This window comes from Euleptes europaea, chromosome 11 (genome assembly GCF_029931775.1).
Source record: "Euleptes europaea isolate rEulEur1 chromosome 11, rEulEur1.hap1, whole genome shotgun sequence".
Lineage (NCBI taxonomy): Eukaryota > Metazoa > Chordata > Lepidosauria > Squamata > Sphaerodactylidae > Euleptes > Euleptes europaea.
This window is the reverse complement of record NC_079322.1, coordinates 50,721,788-50,742,123: the sequence shown is the minus strand read 5'-3', so window position 1 is coordinate 50,742,123 and position 20,336 is coordinate 50,721,788. Positions and strand designations below refer to the sequence as shown.

Sequence of the window (20,336 nt, the reverse complement as noted above, 5' to 3'; positions counted from 1 at the left end):
AAATCTCCATAACAGTTTCAATTGCAAATGATTGCTAGTTTAAGATACCAAATATATGTTTTTGACTGCAAATAAATTATAATCTGTTCAAATCCATTTAGAGATATCCAAGCTGGGGCCAACTTGTCCTTTAACCGCCAGTTCTATGATGAACATTGGTCGAAACATCGGGTTGTCACTTGTATGGATTGGTCCCTTCAGGTAAGTTAGGAATACAAACTTTGGCTGTTCTGGTCATCACAGACCAAATCTCTGTAATTATTGCCACATGTCCAAGCTGGTTTGGTCTTGTGCAGGACTGGTTTCTAGGTATTTAGGCACCCTAAGCAAGGTATAGCCATCTGCTCCAGGGCCCATTCCCCTGCCAGTCAGGTCCAAGGCAGCCACGGGTGCCAGTAACCTCCTGTGCTGCTGATGCCTGGCCATGAGGTGAACTCCTCCAGTGAATCAGTACCCTCCTCAGTGTGCCTCCTGAAGCAGTCACTTGGCCAAAGAACCGGCCATGATCTTGCGTTTCTTAAACAACACCTCCACCCCCTCCCCAGCGCTGTATGGAAAACTGCTTATGACCTGAGGGAAGTTTGTGATACACCATGGAAATCAGCTGTTCACAAGAAACATACATCAAAAGTAGCTGTGCCATTTTTGTCAATTCCGTAAGACTGTGCACTTTTCATCAATACTGTAAGGCTTGATAGTTGGTGACATCGTGAATGATAATCTTTTGGCTCGGTTCCCATGTAACCATGACCTGATTCAAACTGCCTAGGTACTTACTAATTGCACAAGTTGCTTGAGGAAGACAATGCTGTCTTTGAAGTACTGTGTTCATGGGGTTGAACCTGAGCTGATTTTATAGAGAAGTTTTCATCCATGTGCTTTAATTGAATCCATTTTGTAACAGGTTTGCGCTGGCATGTGGGTGGCCAGTAAGCCTATATGGATTTCCACTGAAACGAGAAACAAGCCTGAGGAAACACTTATCTTTGGTTATTCGCTTGTTCCAGGGGCTGGAAATTACATGGAATTCTTATCTGATAGCTTTTTAACAAGCAGCATTTACTGTATTCCCAGGACAGCAAGATAAAGCCAAGTTGGAAGGCAACTGCCAAAATGTAATTGTTCACCCCCTCAGGCTTGCAAACATGTTCTGTCTCCATTGCTTTGTTCTGGGGTGGCCCTGTCTCACCTCCTCTTCCTCTGAACTCTTATCTGCCTTGGATGTACACCTTAACAACCCCCTCGGTGTCACTCTGCATTATAGTGAAGGGGATTCTTTGAACTCTGGCCTCTTGGGGGTTGTGTGTGTGTGTGTGTGTGTGTGTTTGCACGTATACTGCGTACTGCAGATAACAGTTTAGCAGAGCGAACAAGCACAACAGATAATGTTGTGACTTGTGTGGTGTGTTGATTGCCTAAGACTGTATTTCCCACATTGTAGGAAACACAATCCAATTTAATCCATCTAGGAATTTTTTGGTCTGCATCAGAATGGTAGTGATGGAGAACACTGGGTAGTATTATGCTAGTCAAGTAGGTGCTATTGGTGGGGAAGATACCAGTGGTCAAAACAAATCCCACATACACCAGAAACTTTTTATCTCAGGGACAATACTTCCTTACTTAAAAAAAAAAATTATACTCCACTTCTCTCCATGGTTCAGTACGGCTTACACTAAATGAGGATAGGGTCGTGTACAGTCAAAGCCAGAGGCAGGCAGGAAAGTAAAATGGTGCTAATGCAAGCCAAGCTGAGCCAAGGCCCCTGTGGTGAATACAAGCATTAGGCACTGGCTCATCCATTGTGTCTCCCGCAAATTGGCAGCACTGTAGGAGTGGTAGAGTTGCCAACCTCCAGGTGGTTGCAACCAAAAAACCACAGAAACACAATTCAATATTGCATAACCATTCAGTATTCATAAAATATACACAATCAAACACCAATCCATTTCCACTACAGTGGAATCAACATACCAACCATGGAGCATACAGTTACTCCATATCCTATGTAACAATTCACAGATAAGTAGCAATTCATAGGTAAGTATTACAATAGTGTAACTACAAGTTCTATTTAGTATACAAAAATATTAATTTGAATCTGTTCATTGTCTTTTCAAGAAAGCCAGAGGACTGTAAGAACCCACACCTGTTTATAATTAGGGCCGGCATCTTAAATTCTAACTAAGTGTAAGGGAGTGTCTAGCCCCTGTAAGGAAGAAGAAAATATAAGTAATAAGAGCAGAAGGTTTTAAATATAGGCAACTTGTGTGTGTGTGTGTGTGTGTGTGTGTGTGTGTATATATATATATATATATATATATATATATATATATATATATATATATATATTTAGGTAGCTATTTAAATATGTCTTATTTCTATATATTATAGGTAAATGTTCTACCCATGGGGAGGGTGAAGAATTATATATGTGCTAAATTATATGACACAAAAGAATAATACCAACTGGAGATAAAGGTAGTTTTTATTATGATTGAAAATGGTTAATAAAATATAGTTAAAAATATAAGGAATAGTCAGGTGGGAGCTAATGTTATTATTTATGATACTTGTCCGAGGAGGAACTGAAGAAGAACAGAAACTATCATCTTCCTCTTCTACCTGACACCTGGAAAAGACAATGAACAGATTCAAATTAATATTTTTGTATACTAAATAGAACTTGTAGCTACACTATTGTAATACTTACCTATGAATTGCTACTTACCTGTGAATTGTTACATAGGATATGGAGTAACTGTATGCTCCATGGTTGGTGTGTTGGTTCCACGGTAGTGGAAATGGATTGGTGTTTGATTGTGTATATTTTATGAATGGTTATGCAATATTGAATTGTGTTTCTGTGGTTTTTTGGTTGCAACTATTGTGTACACAAAAGTGTCTGTATTTGTTAATTAACCTCCAGGTGGTGGCTGGAGATCTGCTATTACAACTTATCTCCCACCAATATAAATCAGTTGCCCTGGAGAAAATGGCTGATTTGGCAATTGGACTCCATGTCATTGTAGTCCCTCCCCTCTCCAACCCCGCCCTCTGCTGACTCCACCCTCAAAATCTCCAGGTATTTCCCAACCCGGAGTTGGCAACCCTAAGAATGGGGCAAGTAATGAGTGGACACTCATTGTTATTGCCATAGAAGGGTCTGTGCCAAGTGGCTCTCCCCGATCATAGTCTGATACTCTAACCACTACTCCACACAAACTTACAACAGCTCTACGAGAAGAAAGTTAGCAACCTTAGTATAAAATGGAACCCATAGTTTGGACTTCATGATTCTGTTAACTTCTGTTAATATTTTTTAAAAAGCAGATGTTCCCTTTAAGGGACAAACTACACTTTATATTCATATCTGTACAACAAAGCCTCAACTGTTTTTCTAAATGGAAAGGAACCTTAGAAAACAGTGTCCTTGAGTGTGTGTGTGTGTGTGTGTGTGTGTGTGTGTGTGCTTTCCTTCCCAGCCATTTCTGTCCTCAGCCTGCCCTTTTCCAGGTTGCTGTTCCCAGTGTCAGGTTTAACATTATGAATATTTAAGGAAGACATACATACATAAAAATGATAATTTTAACACTTTTTTTTTTGAAAATTTTATTGGTTTTTATAATATAAATTTTCCATGTTAACAAACAACAATATACGTAGTATTAAAAACTAGAACATAGGTAATGTTGTTATAATTGTTTAAGTGCTAAATAAAAATAAAAAATAAAGGAAAATTTATTGACTTCCCCATCACCTCTGTCCGCCTCTTAATAAAGTATTCTATCCCATCGTGATATGGTCTGATCTTAATTATTCTTATATCTCAATTAGGTTTCAATCACATTATACTATCAATATAATTGATTACGTTTCTTTATATTAACAATGTCATCTAGATCAGATTAAAAGGTACTCTTCCATTTTCCCCAGTCCTAATTCATATTCACAATATTTCATCCAAGCCTCCCATTCCTCCATAAATTGAACATTGTCTTTTTGATTTAAAATAGCTGTAAGTTTTGCCATTTCCACCAGTTCAAACATTTTCATAGTCCAGTCTTTTTTCCCAGGAGTGTCTGCCCCTTTCCATTTTGCTGCATAAAGCAGTCTTGCAGCTGTAGTCGCGTAAATCAAAAAAGTCCTTTGTTTTAACAAATCATCAGGTATCATACTTAATAGCATCATTTCTGGTGTTTTGGGTATATTTTTTTGTACGATTAGTCTTAATTCGTTATAAATCATATCCCAAAAGTCCTTAGCTTTGTCACAAGTCCACCACATAGGATAAAAAGAACCAACTTCTTTATTACATTTCCAACATTTAGGGGATGTCACTTTGTAGATCTTTGCAATCTTCTTAGGCGTTAAATGGTATCTATACATCATTTTATAGATATTTTCTCGAATTGACTGCGCATTTATTCCTTTCAAATCTTTCGCCCATAGTCTTTCCCATTTGTTTAGGGCAATATCATGTCCCACAGTTTGAGCCCAATTAATCATTGTTGGTTTGATTATTTCCTGCTCACAATAAATTGTTAAAAGAAGATTATACATTTTAGAAATCAGTTGAGTATTATTATCTAATAGCATCCTGTGAAAAGGCGATTTTTCTTTAGAGAATCCATTCTTCATATCTTGTGTAAATACTGATTTAATTTGATGATATTGAAGCCATTGTAAATCGTCTTTAAGTAACTGAAAGTCTTTTAGTGAGCTTTTCTTTCCTTCCCAGTTAATTAACTCTTGGTAGGTGATAAATTTGTCCAATCTAAGTGGGCGTAATGTCAACATTTCTTGAGGTGATATCCACATCGGTGTTACTGGTTCAAGAATATGTTTATATCTCATCCATATATGAAATAAGGAGGACCTGATTATATGGTTACGAAATGATGCTTGTATCTTAATTTTACCATACCATAAAAATCCACTTATATTGTTAAAACCTTCATGATCTAACAAACGCGAATTGGATAAGTTCATCCAGTCCTTTAGCCATACTAAAGCGGCCGCTTCAGCATAAAGTTGAAAGTTAGGTAGTGCTAAACCTCCTCTAACTTTAGAGTCCACCAGATGTTTATAAGCAATCCTCGTTTTTTTCCCTTGCCAGATGAAATTTAATACGTCTTTCCTCCAGGTATCAAAGTATTTAACATGTGATATTATAGGCAAATTTTGGAGTAAGAAAAGCATCCTTGGTAAAATGTTCATTTGGACTGTTGATATACGTCCCAAAAATGACAATTTTTTATTTGACCAAATGATCATATCAGTTTTTATTTTGTCCCATAGTTTAAGATAGTTATTGGTTATCAAGTCTTTATTCTTTGCAGAGATCCAGATTCCCAAATAAAATGATAATTTTAACACTTAAGGGTTAATTTTGTTTGAGGGTTTTTTTTTTAACTCTTCGCTTTTTGTAATGTTGTGATCTGCCCTGAAGGCAGCATTAAGCCCTAGAACAAACGATAACCCTCTAAATAAATGTACATGCTCAGAAGCGCACTCAGCAGTACCCTGTAATATTACTACCCTTACTTTACAAACATGGTGCTTTTTGCAATTGTTATTCTGTCGTTTCACCCTGAAAATTAGCTTATGCTCAAAACACTTTTTTGGGGGGTGGGGGGGTGGGGGAGCCTTTAGGGATAGGCCCATTGGAAACGGATACCCTCTTGTCATCCTCTTTCCCTTTGAAATTATTTACCTCTCAGCACTGAACAGTTTGTCTTCCCCAGCATGTTCTGATTTTATGACCTATTCTTTGCTTTGCAGTATCCTGAGCTGATGGTTGCTTCCTATAACAACAATGAAGACGCCCCACATGAACCAGATGGGGTCGCTTTGGTTTGGAACATGAAATTTAAGAAAACGACCCCCGAATATGTCTTTCATTGTCAGGTAAGGGCTTTTTGAATGGTTCCTTTCAAACCAGATATGCCAAAGGCTTCTGTGCATCACAATTGCCCACCATTTGGAGGAGGCTGGAGTTAAAAATAGACCCTTTTGGAAGGCCTACTAGGAAGCCTGTTAATGTTTTTAGAATGCGTACAATCTTCTAAAACAACAGCATAGCCCAGTTGGAGACTGTGTGTCATTTTCTGTCTATTTTAAACAATCCTCCAGAGAGTTTGTTTATAAAAACCTCACACTTATGAAGTAAGTGTGGTGTACCACTTCCTTCTCCAGCTGGCAACATCTGCTTTCCCACCCACATAAATTTCCTTGTGTCCTCTGCTCCAAAGCAGCCCGAGCACTGTTTAATATCTTTGCACAGTGATGCTGCAGCTTTATACCACATCAGCACAATTTGCGGCGGCAGCATCTTTTGCTGATTGCGTGGCGGAAATCATACCCGTCACAATACTCACCAATTAGCGCTTGATTAGCACTTGTCCTAAAGTCTCGTCAGATTCACTCACTGCTCCAACGCGGACAACGGAGGTAAGAAATCACAAGGCACGTCTGGGAAATGAGGGCAGTGACCCGAACTAGCTCTTTCTTTTAGAAGATATGTCTGCTCCAGCAAAAAGTGGTACAGTCCACACCTGTTGCCAGGTCATGTCCCCCCTTCCAGCTTGATTTCAGATTTTGTGATGGAGGGATAAGTGATACCTCATTAATAAGGCGAGCCCCGTGGCACAGAGTGGTAAGCTGCCGTGATGCAGTCCAAGCTCTGCTCACGACCTGAGTTCGATCCCGACGGAAGTTGGTTTCAGGTAGCCGGCTCAAGGCTGACTCAGCCTTCCATCCTTCCGAGGTCGGTAAAACGAGTACCCAGCTTGCTGGGGGTAAAGGGAAGACGACTGGGGGAGGCACTGGCAAACCACCCCATAAACAAAGTCTGCCTAGTAAACGTTGGGATGTGACGTCACCCCATGAGTCAGGAATGACCCAGAGCTTGCACAGGGGACTACCTTTACCATTAACAAGGCACACATTTCCATGTAGGAACATCATCCCCTACAAGTTTTATGAGATTTTTAGGTTAGGGATAGATCTCATGGCAGATCGGTATTGTAGCGCAACCCTTTAACATATAGGCTGGAGCCCTTTCCTGCAGTGGATCTGCTCAGGTGGAGCTCCGTCCTACCTACTCATGAAAGGACATGCTTGTGAATAAGTATAGCAGCCCACGCAGGCTGCCTGTCTGCCAATGGAAGGAGCTACATCTGACTAACATTCCAGCCTGCAGCTTGACACGTCCCTCAGAGGTGCCACTTGATAGCAAGCTGATCCTGTGCTGTTTTTGACGCATGTGTTCTGCAAATGCAGCACGGGGTATTTCTGAAGCAAGGAAGAATCTCCCGGTCTTGAAATGAAATGTGAGACTGCTGTGAAACACATCCGGCAGCATGTCCACATGGGGGCTTTCTCATGCTCTTTGTTCACATTGGTACCAAAATGAATGCACATAAAACAGAACCTGTCAGAAATGGTACAACTTTGACTGAGGGTTTTATGTAATGGTAGCCCGGATTGTGCCACCATGTGAAAAGGATTGGCTCTTCACGGGTTGTACATAGGTGCCATGTATCAAGTGGAGGTAGTGGGGACTAAATACAAATTACTGCAGGCCCTGAACAATGTATGGGACAACGGTCAGCAAGAGTGATCCCCCCCCTCACTTTTTATAATGTCCAAAATGAGGATTTGTACCTCTAGCCTGTGGGGAGCTGAACGATATGCCTGTGTTGTGAACACATGTACCTTCTCATGGAGGAGAAGACCTCATTTTGAGTTTTACAAAGAAGTATAGGACCACAAAAATGAGACATTTTGAGTGCTAAAGCACCAGGTTACAGAAGCAGAACGCTCCTGCTCAGACATGCTGTCAAAGTAACACTCTTCTTAGCAGCCTTGTTTGCATTGATATGAAACCCTTTTTGTTCAAAGATATACTTCTGTTGAAACTGTATTTTGAGTATTTGTACAAACCTTGACCAATAGGTATGTATACTTTTGTGCTGGCTGATCTGCTTGCAGCTCTGAATAGATAAACATAAAAAGAGCCCAGCGGGGTAGACCAAAGGTCCATCTAGTCCAGCATCCTGTTTTCCACAATGACTTACCAGATATCTCGGGAAAGACAGTAGTAAGGCATGAAGGCAATAAGCCCTTTCCCATTATTTTCTTCCAGTAACTGGCTTCAGAAATATGCTGCTTCTGGAGGATCCATGTCGGCCTCATGGCTTAGAGCAGCTGTCCTCCATGCACTTGTCTAATCCGCCTTTTAATAAAACGAAAAGTTTTGCAAAGCTGATGTCAATTCATTGTTTGTCTTTGTTATTGTTGCAATGTATTATAAATACTGGGACTGAAATAAGGAAGAATTCCATGGATGAGAAATCAAAAACTTACACATTCAGTTAATACAAACATGAACAACTGCGATGTACATTCTTTCATAGACCAATAGGAGATCCAAAAAGGACCAGACGCGTTTCGCCTGGAAAGGCCTTCCTCAGTGGTCAGTATAAAATTATAACTTATCACACATCCTAATAATATAATCATATCATAATGGGCAGTAAGAAATATCTAAAAGCCCTTTTAGTACAGTGAAGCTCCCTGTAAATTTCTTTACTTCTTATATGTTAAAACCTGGCTTCACTGTCTCACTTTCTGTTGTATGCTGGGCTCTTAAGGATATGGATACATCAAGCAGTGTATTAGGTCTATGAAAGAATGTACATCGCAAAATATTGTCGAAGGCTTTCACGGTCAGAGTTCATTGGTTCTTGTAGGTTATCCGGGCTGTGTAACCGTGGTCTTGGAATTTTCTTTCCTGACGTTTTGCCAGCAACTGTGGCAGGCATCTTCAGAGTAGTAGCACTGAAGGACAGTGTCTCTCAGTGTCAAGGGTGTAGGAAGAGTAATATATTGTCAGAAAGGGGTTGGGTTTGAGCTGAGTATTGTCCTGCAAAAGTATTGTCCTGTAGGTATCAAGATAATGTGCTAATGAGGGTATGGTATGTTAATATGGAACCATTGTATCCTGAAGTGATCTGTTAATGTGTGTAATCCAAAGCTAATCTGTATGGCTATTGTTGAATGTTGTCTTTGTCAGTCTGGAGGTTTTTCAGGGCAGGAAGCCAAGCCTTATTCATTCTTAAACTCTCCTCTTTTCTGTTAAAGTTGTGCTGATGTTTATGAATTTCAATGGCTTCTCTGTGCAATCTGACAAAATAGTTGGTAGAATTGTCCAGTCTTTCAGTGTCTTGGAATAAGACCCTGTGTCCTGTTTGTGTCAGTCCATGTTCAGCCACTGCTGATTTCTCAGGTTGGCCAAGTCTACAGTATCTTTCGTGTTCTTTTATCCTTGTTTGTATGCTGCGTTTTGTGGTCCCGATGTAAACTTTTCCACAGCTGCAAGGTATACGATATACTCCTGCAGAGGTGAGGGGGTCTCTTTTGTCTTTGCTGATCGTAGCATTTGTTGTATTTTCTTGGTGGGTTTAAACACTGTTTGTAGGTTATGTTTTTTCAAAAGTTTCTCCATCCTATCAGTGACTCCTTTAATAAATGGCAAGAATACCTTTCCTATGGGAGACTGTTTTTCTTGAGTTTTCTGATTTTTGTTTGGTTTAATGGCCCTTCTGATTTCATTCTTGGAGTAGCCGTTTGCTAGCAGTGCGTGATTTAGATGATTAGTTTCTTCCTTGAGAAAGTGTGGTTCACAGATCCGTCTTGCACGGTCCATTAATGTTTTGATTATTCCTCTTTTCTGTCGTGGGTGGTGGTTGGAGTTTTTGTGTAAGTAGCGATCTGTGTGAGTTGGTTTCCGGTAGGCCTTGTGACCTAACTGAAGGTTTGTTTTATGGATGACAAGGGTATCAAGAAATGGGAGTTTACCCTCAATTTCCTTTTCCATGGTAAACTGAATGTTTGGATGGATATTATTAAGATGGTTTAGAAAGTCCATTAATTTTTCTTCACCATGGCTCCAAATGGTAAATGTATCATCTACGAACCTGAACCAGACTGTAGGTTTGTAAGGTGCTGATTCTAATGCTGTCTTTTCAAAATATTCCATGTAAAAGTTTGCTATTACTGGACTGAGTGGACTTCCCATAGCTACTCCATCAATCTGTTCATAAAATTCTTGATCCCATAGGAAATAACTTGTTGTCAAACAATGGTGAAATAAGGCTGTTATATCTTCTGGAAAAATCTGGTTAATCAATGAGATTGTGTCTTTTACTGGAACCTTGGTAAAGAGGGATACAACATCAAAACTGATTAATATATCCTTTGGATTGAGTCTTAACGGACTGATTTTGTTGATGAAGTGAGTTGAATCTTTGATGTAAGAAGTGGTTTTTCCAATGTGGTCCTGTAGGAGGGTGGTCAAATATTTAGCTAATTCATATGTTGGGGAACCAATGGCACTCACGATGGGTCGGAGTGGAACGGAATCCTTATGAATTTTAGGTAGTCCATATAATCGTGGTGGTTGTGCTTCTGTCTTGCATAGTTTTCTGTGTGTGTCGGGATGAAGAGTGGAATTCTTGATCAGAATGCTAGTTTTCCTGGTAATTTTGCAAGTTGGATCTCGTTTTAGTTTTTTGTATGTGGCAGGGTCCAGAAGTTCCTCAATCTTCTTTTTGTATTCTTCTGTTTTCATGATCACTGTGGCATTGCCTTTGTCAGCTGGTAGAATAGTGATTTCTGGATCTGCATTGAGGGTCTTGATGGCGTTTCTCTCCTTGCGTGTTATATTGCTAGCAGGGGGCTTTGCTTTTCGTAGAATTCTTGCTGTCTCTCCTCTTATTTCCTCAGCATCTTCTTCAGGTAGATTATTCCAAGACACTGAAAGACTGGACAATTCTACCAACTATTTTGTCAGATTGCACAGAGAAGCCATTGAAATTCATAAACATCAGCACAACTTTAACAGAAAAGAGGAGAGTTTAAGAATGAATAAGGCTTGGCTTCCTGCCCTGAAAAACCTCCAGACTGACAAAGACAACATTCAACAATAGCCATACAGATTAGTTTTGGATTACACACATTAACAGATCACTTCAGGATACAATGGTTCCATATTAACATACCATACCCTCATTAGCACATTATCTTGATACTTACAGGACAATACTTTTGCAGGACAATACTCAGCTCAAACCCAACCCCTTTCTGACTATATATTACTCTTCCTACACCCTTGACACTGAGAGACACTGTCCTTCAGTGCTACTACTCTGAAGATGCCTGCCACAGTTGCTGGCGAAACGTCAGGAAAGAAAATTCCAAGACCACGGTTACACAGCCCGGATAACCTACAAGAACCAATGTACATCGCAGTTGTTCATGTTTGTATTAATTGAATGTGTAAGTTTTTTGTCTGTACTAGGAGTTTTATGCTTTTAATCTATATGTGCACCTTATTAAAATTTAGATATTTGTAATTTTAGCATTTTTCAGCTCAACCTCTTTGGTTTGTAATCAGCATTTTGGTTGAGTTCCATCAGGTTTCCCCCCCCCTCCCTTTTTTTTGGTGTTTTGGCAGAAAATACTTTACCATTGCTTTAAAATATCCCCATGGATATTTTAAGTGATGTTCCCTTGTGGATTTCTAGCTGGAAACATGCTGGAACGATGACCGTGAAAGGACTGGATGATATTGGGGGATGGGGGGAGGCGTCAGATAGAATTATTTGGATGGATTCCTCCTAACATGTACGATCAAAAGGCTTGATCCTTGGGCTGGAACACTTTCTTTTGGTCTTCCGAATAAAGGCTGAGTTCACTGATTCAGATGGAAAAATATATTCAGGAAAAAATAAATAAAACTCAAACATTTCATCTTACCTCAGAGCCTGGAAGGCAGGCACACTATACTCAAGATCATCATGATGTCATTCTTGGGTTACTTAGTGGAAACCAACTGTGTTATTATTTAGTCTCATTTTATATATATCTGAAAATCTGCAAAGGAAATGGTCCCTAACCTGCATCCTGGGCTCCTGGTGTTCGTAGTGTTCTTTATCAAGCATGCCTTTTCCAAAAACAATAGCAATCGGTGATAACCCTTTGGATAAATGTAGACATTTTCATTATATCTGCTGTGTACAAACACAAACAGAAGCCCAGCCTGAAAGCTGTAGCAGACATGTGCTACTAGTTCTGTGTTTGCAGCTTCCAGTGATTTTTTTTAAGGTTTAATTTTTAGTTGTGCAGGGACCTGTTTGGGATTGGGACCACTGTGTGCAGAAGGGAGAATTTTAAACCTCCCACCCTCGTGTTCTTCACCTTCAGTGGCCCCACAGTGTTCTTAAGAACATAAGAAAAGCCATGCTGGATCAGACCAAGGCCCATCAAGTCCAGCAGTCTGTTCACACAGTGGCCAGCCAGGTGCCTCTAGAAAGCCCACAAACAAGACAACTGCAGCAGCACCATCCTGCCTGTGTTCCACAGGACCCAATATATTTGGTATGCTCCTCTGACACTAGAGAGAAGAGGTATGCAGCATGACTAGTATCCATTCTAACTAATAGCCATGAATACCCCTCTTCTCCATGAATATGTCCACTCCCCTCTTAAAGCCTTCTAGGTTAGCAGCCATCACCACAGCCTGGGGCAGGGAGTTCCACAATTTAACTATGTGTTGTGTGAAAAAATACTTCCTTTGATCGGTTTTGAATCTCTCACCCTCCAGCTTCAGCAGATGCCCCCGCATTCTAGTATTATGGGAGAGGAAGAAAAGCTTCTCCCTGACCACTCTCTCCAAACCATGCATAATTTTATAGACCTCTATCATGTCTCCCCTTAGCTGCCTTCTTTCCAAGCTAAACAGCTCTAAGCGTTTTAACTGCTCCCCATAGGACAGTTGCTCTAGTCCCCTAATCATTTTGGTTGCTCTTTTCTGCACCTTCTCAAGCTCTGTAATATCCGTTTTTAGGTGTGGTGACCATAACTGTACACAGTATTCCAAGTGTGGTCTCACCGTAGATTTGTACAAGGGCAGTATGATATTCTGGTATTGACAAGTATTCCTTGTCAATGAACTAACAGTTAATTTTCATTTAGGGTTGCCACCCCCCACCCCCACCCCCAGAGAAAATGGGCATCTCTGCCCCTACCTCTTGTTTCCCACCACCACTCAGAGCAGTGGCAGGAGGGAAAACATGGCCGTTGGGCTGACGGTATGACATTTCTTCTGGAAGTTCTTAGAGGAGTGTGATGACACTTCTGGGTTTTGCCGGAAATGATATCATGGAATTGCCGACAGCCCCTCCCTGCTGGCCTCTCGCTGGTTGCATGGCAGTGCCTGGCAACCTTATCTTCATTTAATGCTTTCTTCCTTCTCCTAATGGCTTGGTGTTTCAATGTTACGCTTTGGATACTATTTTCTACATACTTTGTTGTTTCAAATTACTGGTATATAAATCATGGTAAAGACATTATTAGCTTGGAAGCAATGGGTAACAATTCTGGTCATTGCGTCAGGAAAAAAAATTGCTGGTGTTTTGAACTGGCCTTTGAAAACTTTACTGTACCAATGTACAGCAGCTTTTTGTCGTTGATCTCTCTAGCAATTGCTTCTCTGTTGCTTGCAAGTCTATAGCTGCAAGTTGCTAACTGAGCTGCCAGGATCATTTTGGATTGCACTGAATTCTGCACACTACCTATATTCTTTCATAGATCATTGCAAAATGCATCTAAGGAAGTACAGATGGTGTTTAAGACTCCCTCCCCAGCACCACTAGATAAACTTATTTTTGAGTCGTGCTTCTAGAAACCTGACCTGTATTTGGAGACCACCAAATGTTCAGTGATCCCACCTTTGTTTCTTTCATTGATAGATGATTACACCATTGCTGAAGCAACCCATTCACTGCAGAGCATGAGTCATCCTTTCTTGCTTTTAAAAAGTGCGTGCATATGTCTCTGTCTTTTTTTTCCTCGTGCGCTTTTGAAGAGCCTACTGTAGAAATGAATACGTGATTTCTTTTCCATTCTTGCAGCATTTTCTACTTTAGAAAACTTTTTAAAGTGAGTATAGTTTTATGTTAGTTTATTAGATTGTTTTTTGATGTAAAATTTTGTGACTGCCAAGGAGATGTGAGGAGATGGGAACAGTATGGATAAATACAACAATTATCCATATTGTAATGCACTCGTAGTTGTGAAGTCTCCTTATAAACAACACCTGTGAGATATGGAAGACCCTGTGTCTTTTTTTCTTTTTTTTAGTTTGGGTCTAACCTTTATTTTGGCAACACTAGACTAAGGCTGCAATACACAAAGGAAAACTGTAGCACTGGAAATGCTCTGAAACAGAAGGGACATATTTTCATCAATGGTGGACATGCAAGAAAGTACAAACTTTTTGGAAAAAAATACATAAGGAAATACAAGACCTAACGAATACTAATTTTCAACTAGAAGCTAAATACTTTTTATTGGGTATAATTCCACCTCATATTCCACCCAATCAAAGAGAACTGTATCAATATGCAATAACAGCAGCGAGATTGTTATTGGCCCAAAAATGGAAAAATGAGATACTAGAGTTAAACATGTGGATTACAAAAATGCATGAATATGCAATGATGTCAAAATTATCCACCTTGCTACATCATGAAATGTATGAAGAACATAAACAGAAATGGCAATCCTATGATAAATATGACAGCTCATAAGTACATACTTTAGATGATATTGTTATGATATTAGTGATTTTTTTTGTAATAGACCAAAAGGTAACATCAGAGATATTAAAAATAACATTAGAAAATTGATACAGGAATGACTTAATAGTAATAGAACAAAAAGTAAGATTTTGATAAGATAATGATATAGAATGTCTGTACGCTGGTGTAACAGAAGTGTAAGTGAACACAATCAAATTATCCCTTTCCCTGTTTTCCTTTTCCCATGTCTTGTAATAAAAACAAACAAACAAACAAATTAAAAAAAATAAAGAAAAGAAAACTGTAGCATTTAGAGATCTGTAGACCAGGAAGTGATTGTAGTTGGAAGGGCCTGGACTTTATATATTTACTTATTTTATTTATTTCTTAAAACTTTTGTATCTTGCCTTTCCTCTTGGTTCAAGATGACTTATGATAATAGTCAAAACATGCCCGGCTAAAACCAAAGACAAAATAACAAGCTCCAAATCCCTGCTGCCTGCTTAAAAGAAGAAGTAGAAGAAGTGTTGGCTTTTATATGCTGACTTTACCACTTAAGGAAGAATCAAACCGGATTAACATCGCCTTCTCTTCCCCTCCTCACAACAGACCCTGTGAGGTAGGTGAGGCTGAGAGAGTGTGACTAGCCCAAGGTCACCTAGCTGGCTTCATGTGTCGGAGTGGAGGCCAGCTGGGTGACCTTGGGCTTGTTGCTGGCTATTCAAACCCCCTCAAAAGCCCTGGCAAACAGGCGGGCCATGCAGCACCCCCTTACAGATCTTCAAGGAGAGGGGCCCCTCTCACCTCTTCAGTGAGTCCATTCCACACAGATGGAGCCACGATCAAGAAGGTTTGGGCTCCGGTCAAGGCCACGTGGGCCACCCTAAGTGGTTGGATAGCCTAGAGATGGCTGCCTGATGACTGGTTGGCACAGAGGGACATATGGAAGGAGATGGTCCTTCAAATTTGCGGGTCCTAGGTTGTGAAGGGCTTTAGCAGTCATAACCAGCACCTTGAATGGAACTCGGAAACAGACTGGCAGCCAATGAAGCTGTTCCAAAATGAGCAACATATGATCCCAGCAGCTAGCCTCTGACAGCAGTCAGGCTGCCGCATTCTGTACCAGTTGTAGTTTCCAGATTGTCTTTCCACATAGAGCCCATTGCAGTAATTAACTATGAGGTTCCAGAAACATGGATAAGTGTGGTGAGATCAGCTGGTTCTAGGTAATGAGAAAGTTGGTGAATCAAATACAATTGATAAAAGGTGCTCCTGGCCGCCGTGCCAACCTGCTTTTTAAACAGCAAGGCAGGGTTCATGAGTAGGTTCCCAATTACCTGGTACTGGTTGAGAACCATGATGAATGCATCTGGAGATTTGTATAATGAAATATAGAGCTGGTTGTCATCTTTGTATTCATGACACCCAACCCCAAAGTTCTGGACAATCTCATTGAGGAGCCTCATAAATATATATTAAGGAGCATGGGTGAGAGAATATAACCCTGTGGCACCTCACAAGACAAATTCCACCCAGCTGATTCTGCACCTCTGGTTCACCTCTGGTGGATACTCTTTGTATCTGGTTGGATAGAAAAGAGTGAAACCACTCAAGGGCTATGCCCTCAATACCAACTCCATATTCAAGCCAGTGGAAGAGAATGGAGTAATCAACTGTATCAAAAGCAACTGAAAGGACCAACATTATCAACAAGGAAGATTGTCGCCTGTCCAACCAAGCCCAGGCCTGAAGCCATACCGAAATAGGTCAAGGGCAGATGTGTCATTCAGGAAACCCTGGAGCTGCTCTGTCACTACTTCAATTTACTCATCAAATCTTTGGCTACAGGCTATTACTTACTTATTTCTAACATTTGACACCCTGCTGACTTAACTCCATGGGTTCTCACAATGTACAAAACTCCAAAATGTATATAAAACATCAGACAAATTAGTGCATATTTGTTTGTTTTATTTAATTTATACCCCACCTTTCTCCTCAATGAGGACCAAAAGTGGTTTACATTATTCCCCTCTCCTCAATTTTAGGCTGAGAGCCTGTGACTGGCCCAAGGTCACCCAGCAAGCCTCCATGACAGAGCGGGGATTCACACCTGGGTCTCTCAGATCCTAGTCCAATACACTAATGACTAAAACAATAGAAAAATAACATAACCTAAACAATGATTAACCACAGTTAATAAAATGACTCAAATTCAGTTCTTGAAAGCATTCTTTTTACTTTTTTTAAAACAGATTTTTCGAAAGGATAGAATGCGATTGGCCAGACTGATCTCTTGGGTTGGGAGTTCTGTAGAGAAGCTGCCAGGACAGAGAAGGGCTAGTCTGTATAGTCTCTCACTGCATTTAAAATGATGAGGGCTCCCAGTGCAGGTGATCCTTGCAGAATCTTAAGGAAGGGGGGAATATTGTCGAAGGCTTTCACGGTCAGAGTTCATTGGTTCTTGTAGGTTATCCGGGCTGTGTAACCGTGGTCTTGGAATTTTCTTTCCTGACGTTTTGCCAGCAGCTGTGGCAGGCATCTTCAGAGTAGTAACACTGAAGGACAGTGTCTCTCAGTGTCAAGTGTGTAGGAAGAATCAGAGAGGGGTTGGGTTTGAGCTGAGTACTGTCCTGCAGAAGTAATGTGCTAATCATTGTCCTGTAAGTATCAAGATAATGTACTAATGAGGGTGTGGTATGTTAATATGGAACCATTGTATCCTGAAGTGATCTGTTAATGTGTGAAATCCAAAGCTAATCTGCATGGCTATTGTTGACTGCAGGCTTTGTTAGTCTGGAGGTTTTTCAGGGCAGGAAGCCATTCTTCCTGCCCTGAAAAACCTCCAGACTAACAAAGGCTGCAGTCAACAATAGCCATGCAGATTAGCTTTGGATTTCACACATTAACAGATCACTTCAGGATACAATGGTTCCATATTAACATACCACACCCTCATTAGTACATTATCTTGATACTTACAGGACAATGATTAGCACATTACTTCTGCAGGACAGTACTCAGCTCAAACCCAACCCCTCTCTGATTCTTCCTACACACTTGACACTGAGAGACACTGTCCTTCAGTGTTACTACTCTGAAGATGCCTGCCACAGCTGCTGGCAAAACGTCAGGAAAGAAAATTCCAAGACCACGGTTACACAGCCCGGATAACCTACAAGAACCAATAAAGGGGGGAATGTTTATGAGAAGTCAGCATTGATTTTGAATTGAACCTAGCAGCTATTGGGTAATGAACGTGGCGCTTTAAAAGCAGGCAGTACAGGGTTTCTGCATGTGTATCATTTAAAAGGCCCATTTAGCATCATCTCCAGATTCTGAATATTTTTTTGTCGATATATTATCTCTTGCTTCCAAATTTCTGGTACATATCTAATGGGATATTCCAGTCAATTACATCACAACCAATCTGGAGATGCCAAGATCTTAGCCTGCCTCAGGGAAGCAGAGTAGACCTATATGAGCATATGTATCTGCTTTATCCTGAGTCAGACCACTGGTCCATTTTGCTCAATATCATCCATTATGATTGGCAGAAGCTCTCCAGGATCTTCGGTACATGGCTTTCCTAGCTTTTTAGCATCAAACCTGTGACCCATGGCACATGCCAAGTGTGTGTTATGTTACTGAGTTATGGCCCCTCCTCCTGAAACTTGACAAAACCAGTAAGTTGGCCCAGCTTTTTCAGCAAGAGGACCATCCAAACTTCAGGAATAGATGGCATTTGGTCTCTGAGGAGCTCTATAATTCTATGGAAAACTAGAAATGCCTATGCAATGAATTGCAGTTTCTCAGTTGTGCTTGATAGATTATATCATATGTATAATGCTGTTGGGAGCTGCAGTTATTTTTGTCCTTTCTTCCTAAAGCACACCATCCTTACATGGTAGGGTCCGTGTCATTGCTAAACTGTCAATTTCTGTGTGGGATATGGCCTTCAGTTTTCTATTTTAATTTCAATAAAAGCTGTCCATGCTTGGAAAATATTGTGGCTCGGTTCTAGAGATCAGCCGCTTAACCGCACCATAGAATGTTTCATTCCCCTTTGCCTACCCTCAGGTTTTCTGTAGTGGCTTCCATACACTGTCATTAAATTATGTATTTGACCACCCCTCATTGCTTATTCTGGTGTGGTCTTTCCCTTTTCAACTGGGTGGATGGAATCAGAAATGCCTATCTTAGAATTAAGCACACTGAAGTTAACTGAAAATCTGTATTTAGTGGCTGGCATTGGCTGGAAGTACTTTCCCTCTTGGTTTTCATTTCTCCTTTGCTGTTTTCTTTTCCTAAGTGAAAATACATTGCCTCTGGTATATACAGTGTTCCAGTAGCCTGGTTTCCAAGGCTGCCAGGAACCCAGAGTCTTACGAGCACCTCTGGTGCGCAGCTGCGTTGACAACATGTTGAATTTGGCCAAAAAAAGGAGAGAGCTGTGAGGCAAATATAGGTTCCTTTGGACCTTATTTCAAACTGCTGCCCCCTCGTCATTTCTTTCAAAACTTACTTGCGTACTGTACTCTTCAGTCTCATTTGCTCTCAGCTTTGTATAAATACAGAATGGATTTCTGGAGGCTTGTGTACTAAGATCTGTCAAGTTATAAAAGGCTTTTTGCCTGCATGCTAAAAAAAGCACCTGTGTGGCCAGTTGATAATTGCTCAGAGTGATCACATCATCTGCATCGGACCCCAACCGATATCCTAATATGAGAGCCAATGTGCTGTAGTGGTTTGGAGCAGTGGACTCTGATCTGGAGAACCGGGTTTGATTCCCCACTCTTCCACATGAGCAGCAGATTCTAATCTGGTGAACCGGGCTGGTTTCCCCACTCCTACACATGAAGCCAGCTGGATGACCTTGGGCTAGTCATGCTCTCTCAGCCCCACCTACCTCACAGGGTGTCTGTTGTGGGGAGGGGAAGGGAAGGTGATTGTAAGCTGGTTTGATTCTGCCTTAACTGGTAGAGAAAGTCGGCATATAAAAACCAATTCTTCTTCTTCTTCAGAAGATAATGCTGAATGTATATAGTTATTACAGTTGGTCAGTGACAATGGCATGTGACTAGTGTTGACTAGTGTTCTGTTCTTCCATATGTATATGATATATGTGAACTCCTCCTCCTTTTAAACGTATCATTCAATGTAGCATAATATTTTCTGTTATTTGAAAAGGGGTGTCTGAACAGTCTTGCAGGAGATGTGAAGACACCATAACTTTCTTCTGGTTTGCTTTTTTAAAATCAGCCACGTCTCAGAGGGCTGCCTACATCATCGTACTCTTTCCAAGCGTGCTTTTCCATTAGAACATCAATCTGTCTTCAACAAGTCTCTTCTTTCTCTTTTCGAAGACACCACTGCGCATGCCTAAAACTATATCTTCACCTCCACCCACCCATAAAATAATGACTAATAATGCAAACAAGCCCAGTTTGAATACTGGCAACGAACTTCAGAGTTGCAAGAAGGCTACAGTGAACAATCCTTAAGCCACCCAAACCCAAGTTCAGCCTTTATCTACCAAGAAATGAACGTCTGTTACCCAAAAAGAACAGTTTTAACTGTATTTTGCATAGGGCTGTTGATTCTCTTGAGAGTTGAAACTTCATATTCAACTATTAGCCGAAGCATTGAAATGCTTTCCTTGGCTGGAAAGGTTTATGCACTTGTTGC

General features: G+C 40.6%; 1 protein-coding gene across 6 annotated transcripts in view; it reads left to right on the top strand.

Annotated features, from left to right (window-relative positions):
* DYNC1I1 (dynein cytoplasmic 1 intermediate chain 1) overlaps positions 1-20,336 on the top strand; it is a 246,181-nt gene that overhangs the window by 140,175 nt on the left and 85,670 nt on the right. For all 6 annotated transcript variants that reach the window (XM_056857472.1, XM_056857470.1, XM_056857471.1 and 3 more), the window contains 2 exons: positions 102-201; positions 5,785-5,910. In XM_056857472.1, the coding sequence (XP_056713450.1) occupies positions 102-201; positions 5,785-5,910 (226 nt within the window). The remainder of the gene's footprint in view (positions 1-101; positions 202-5,784; positions 5,911-20,336) is intronic.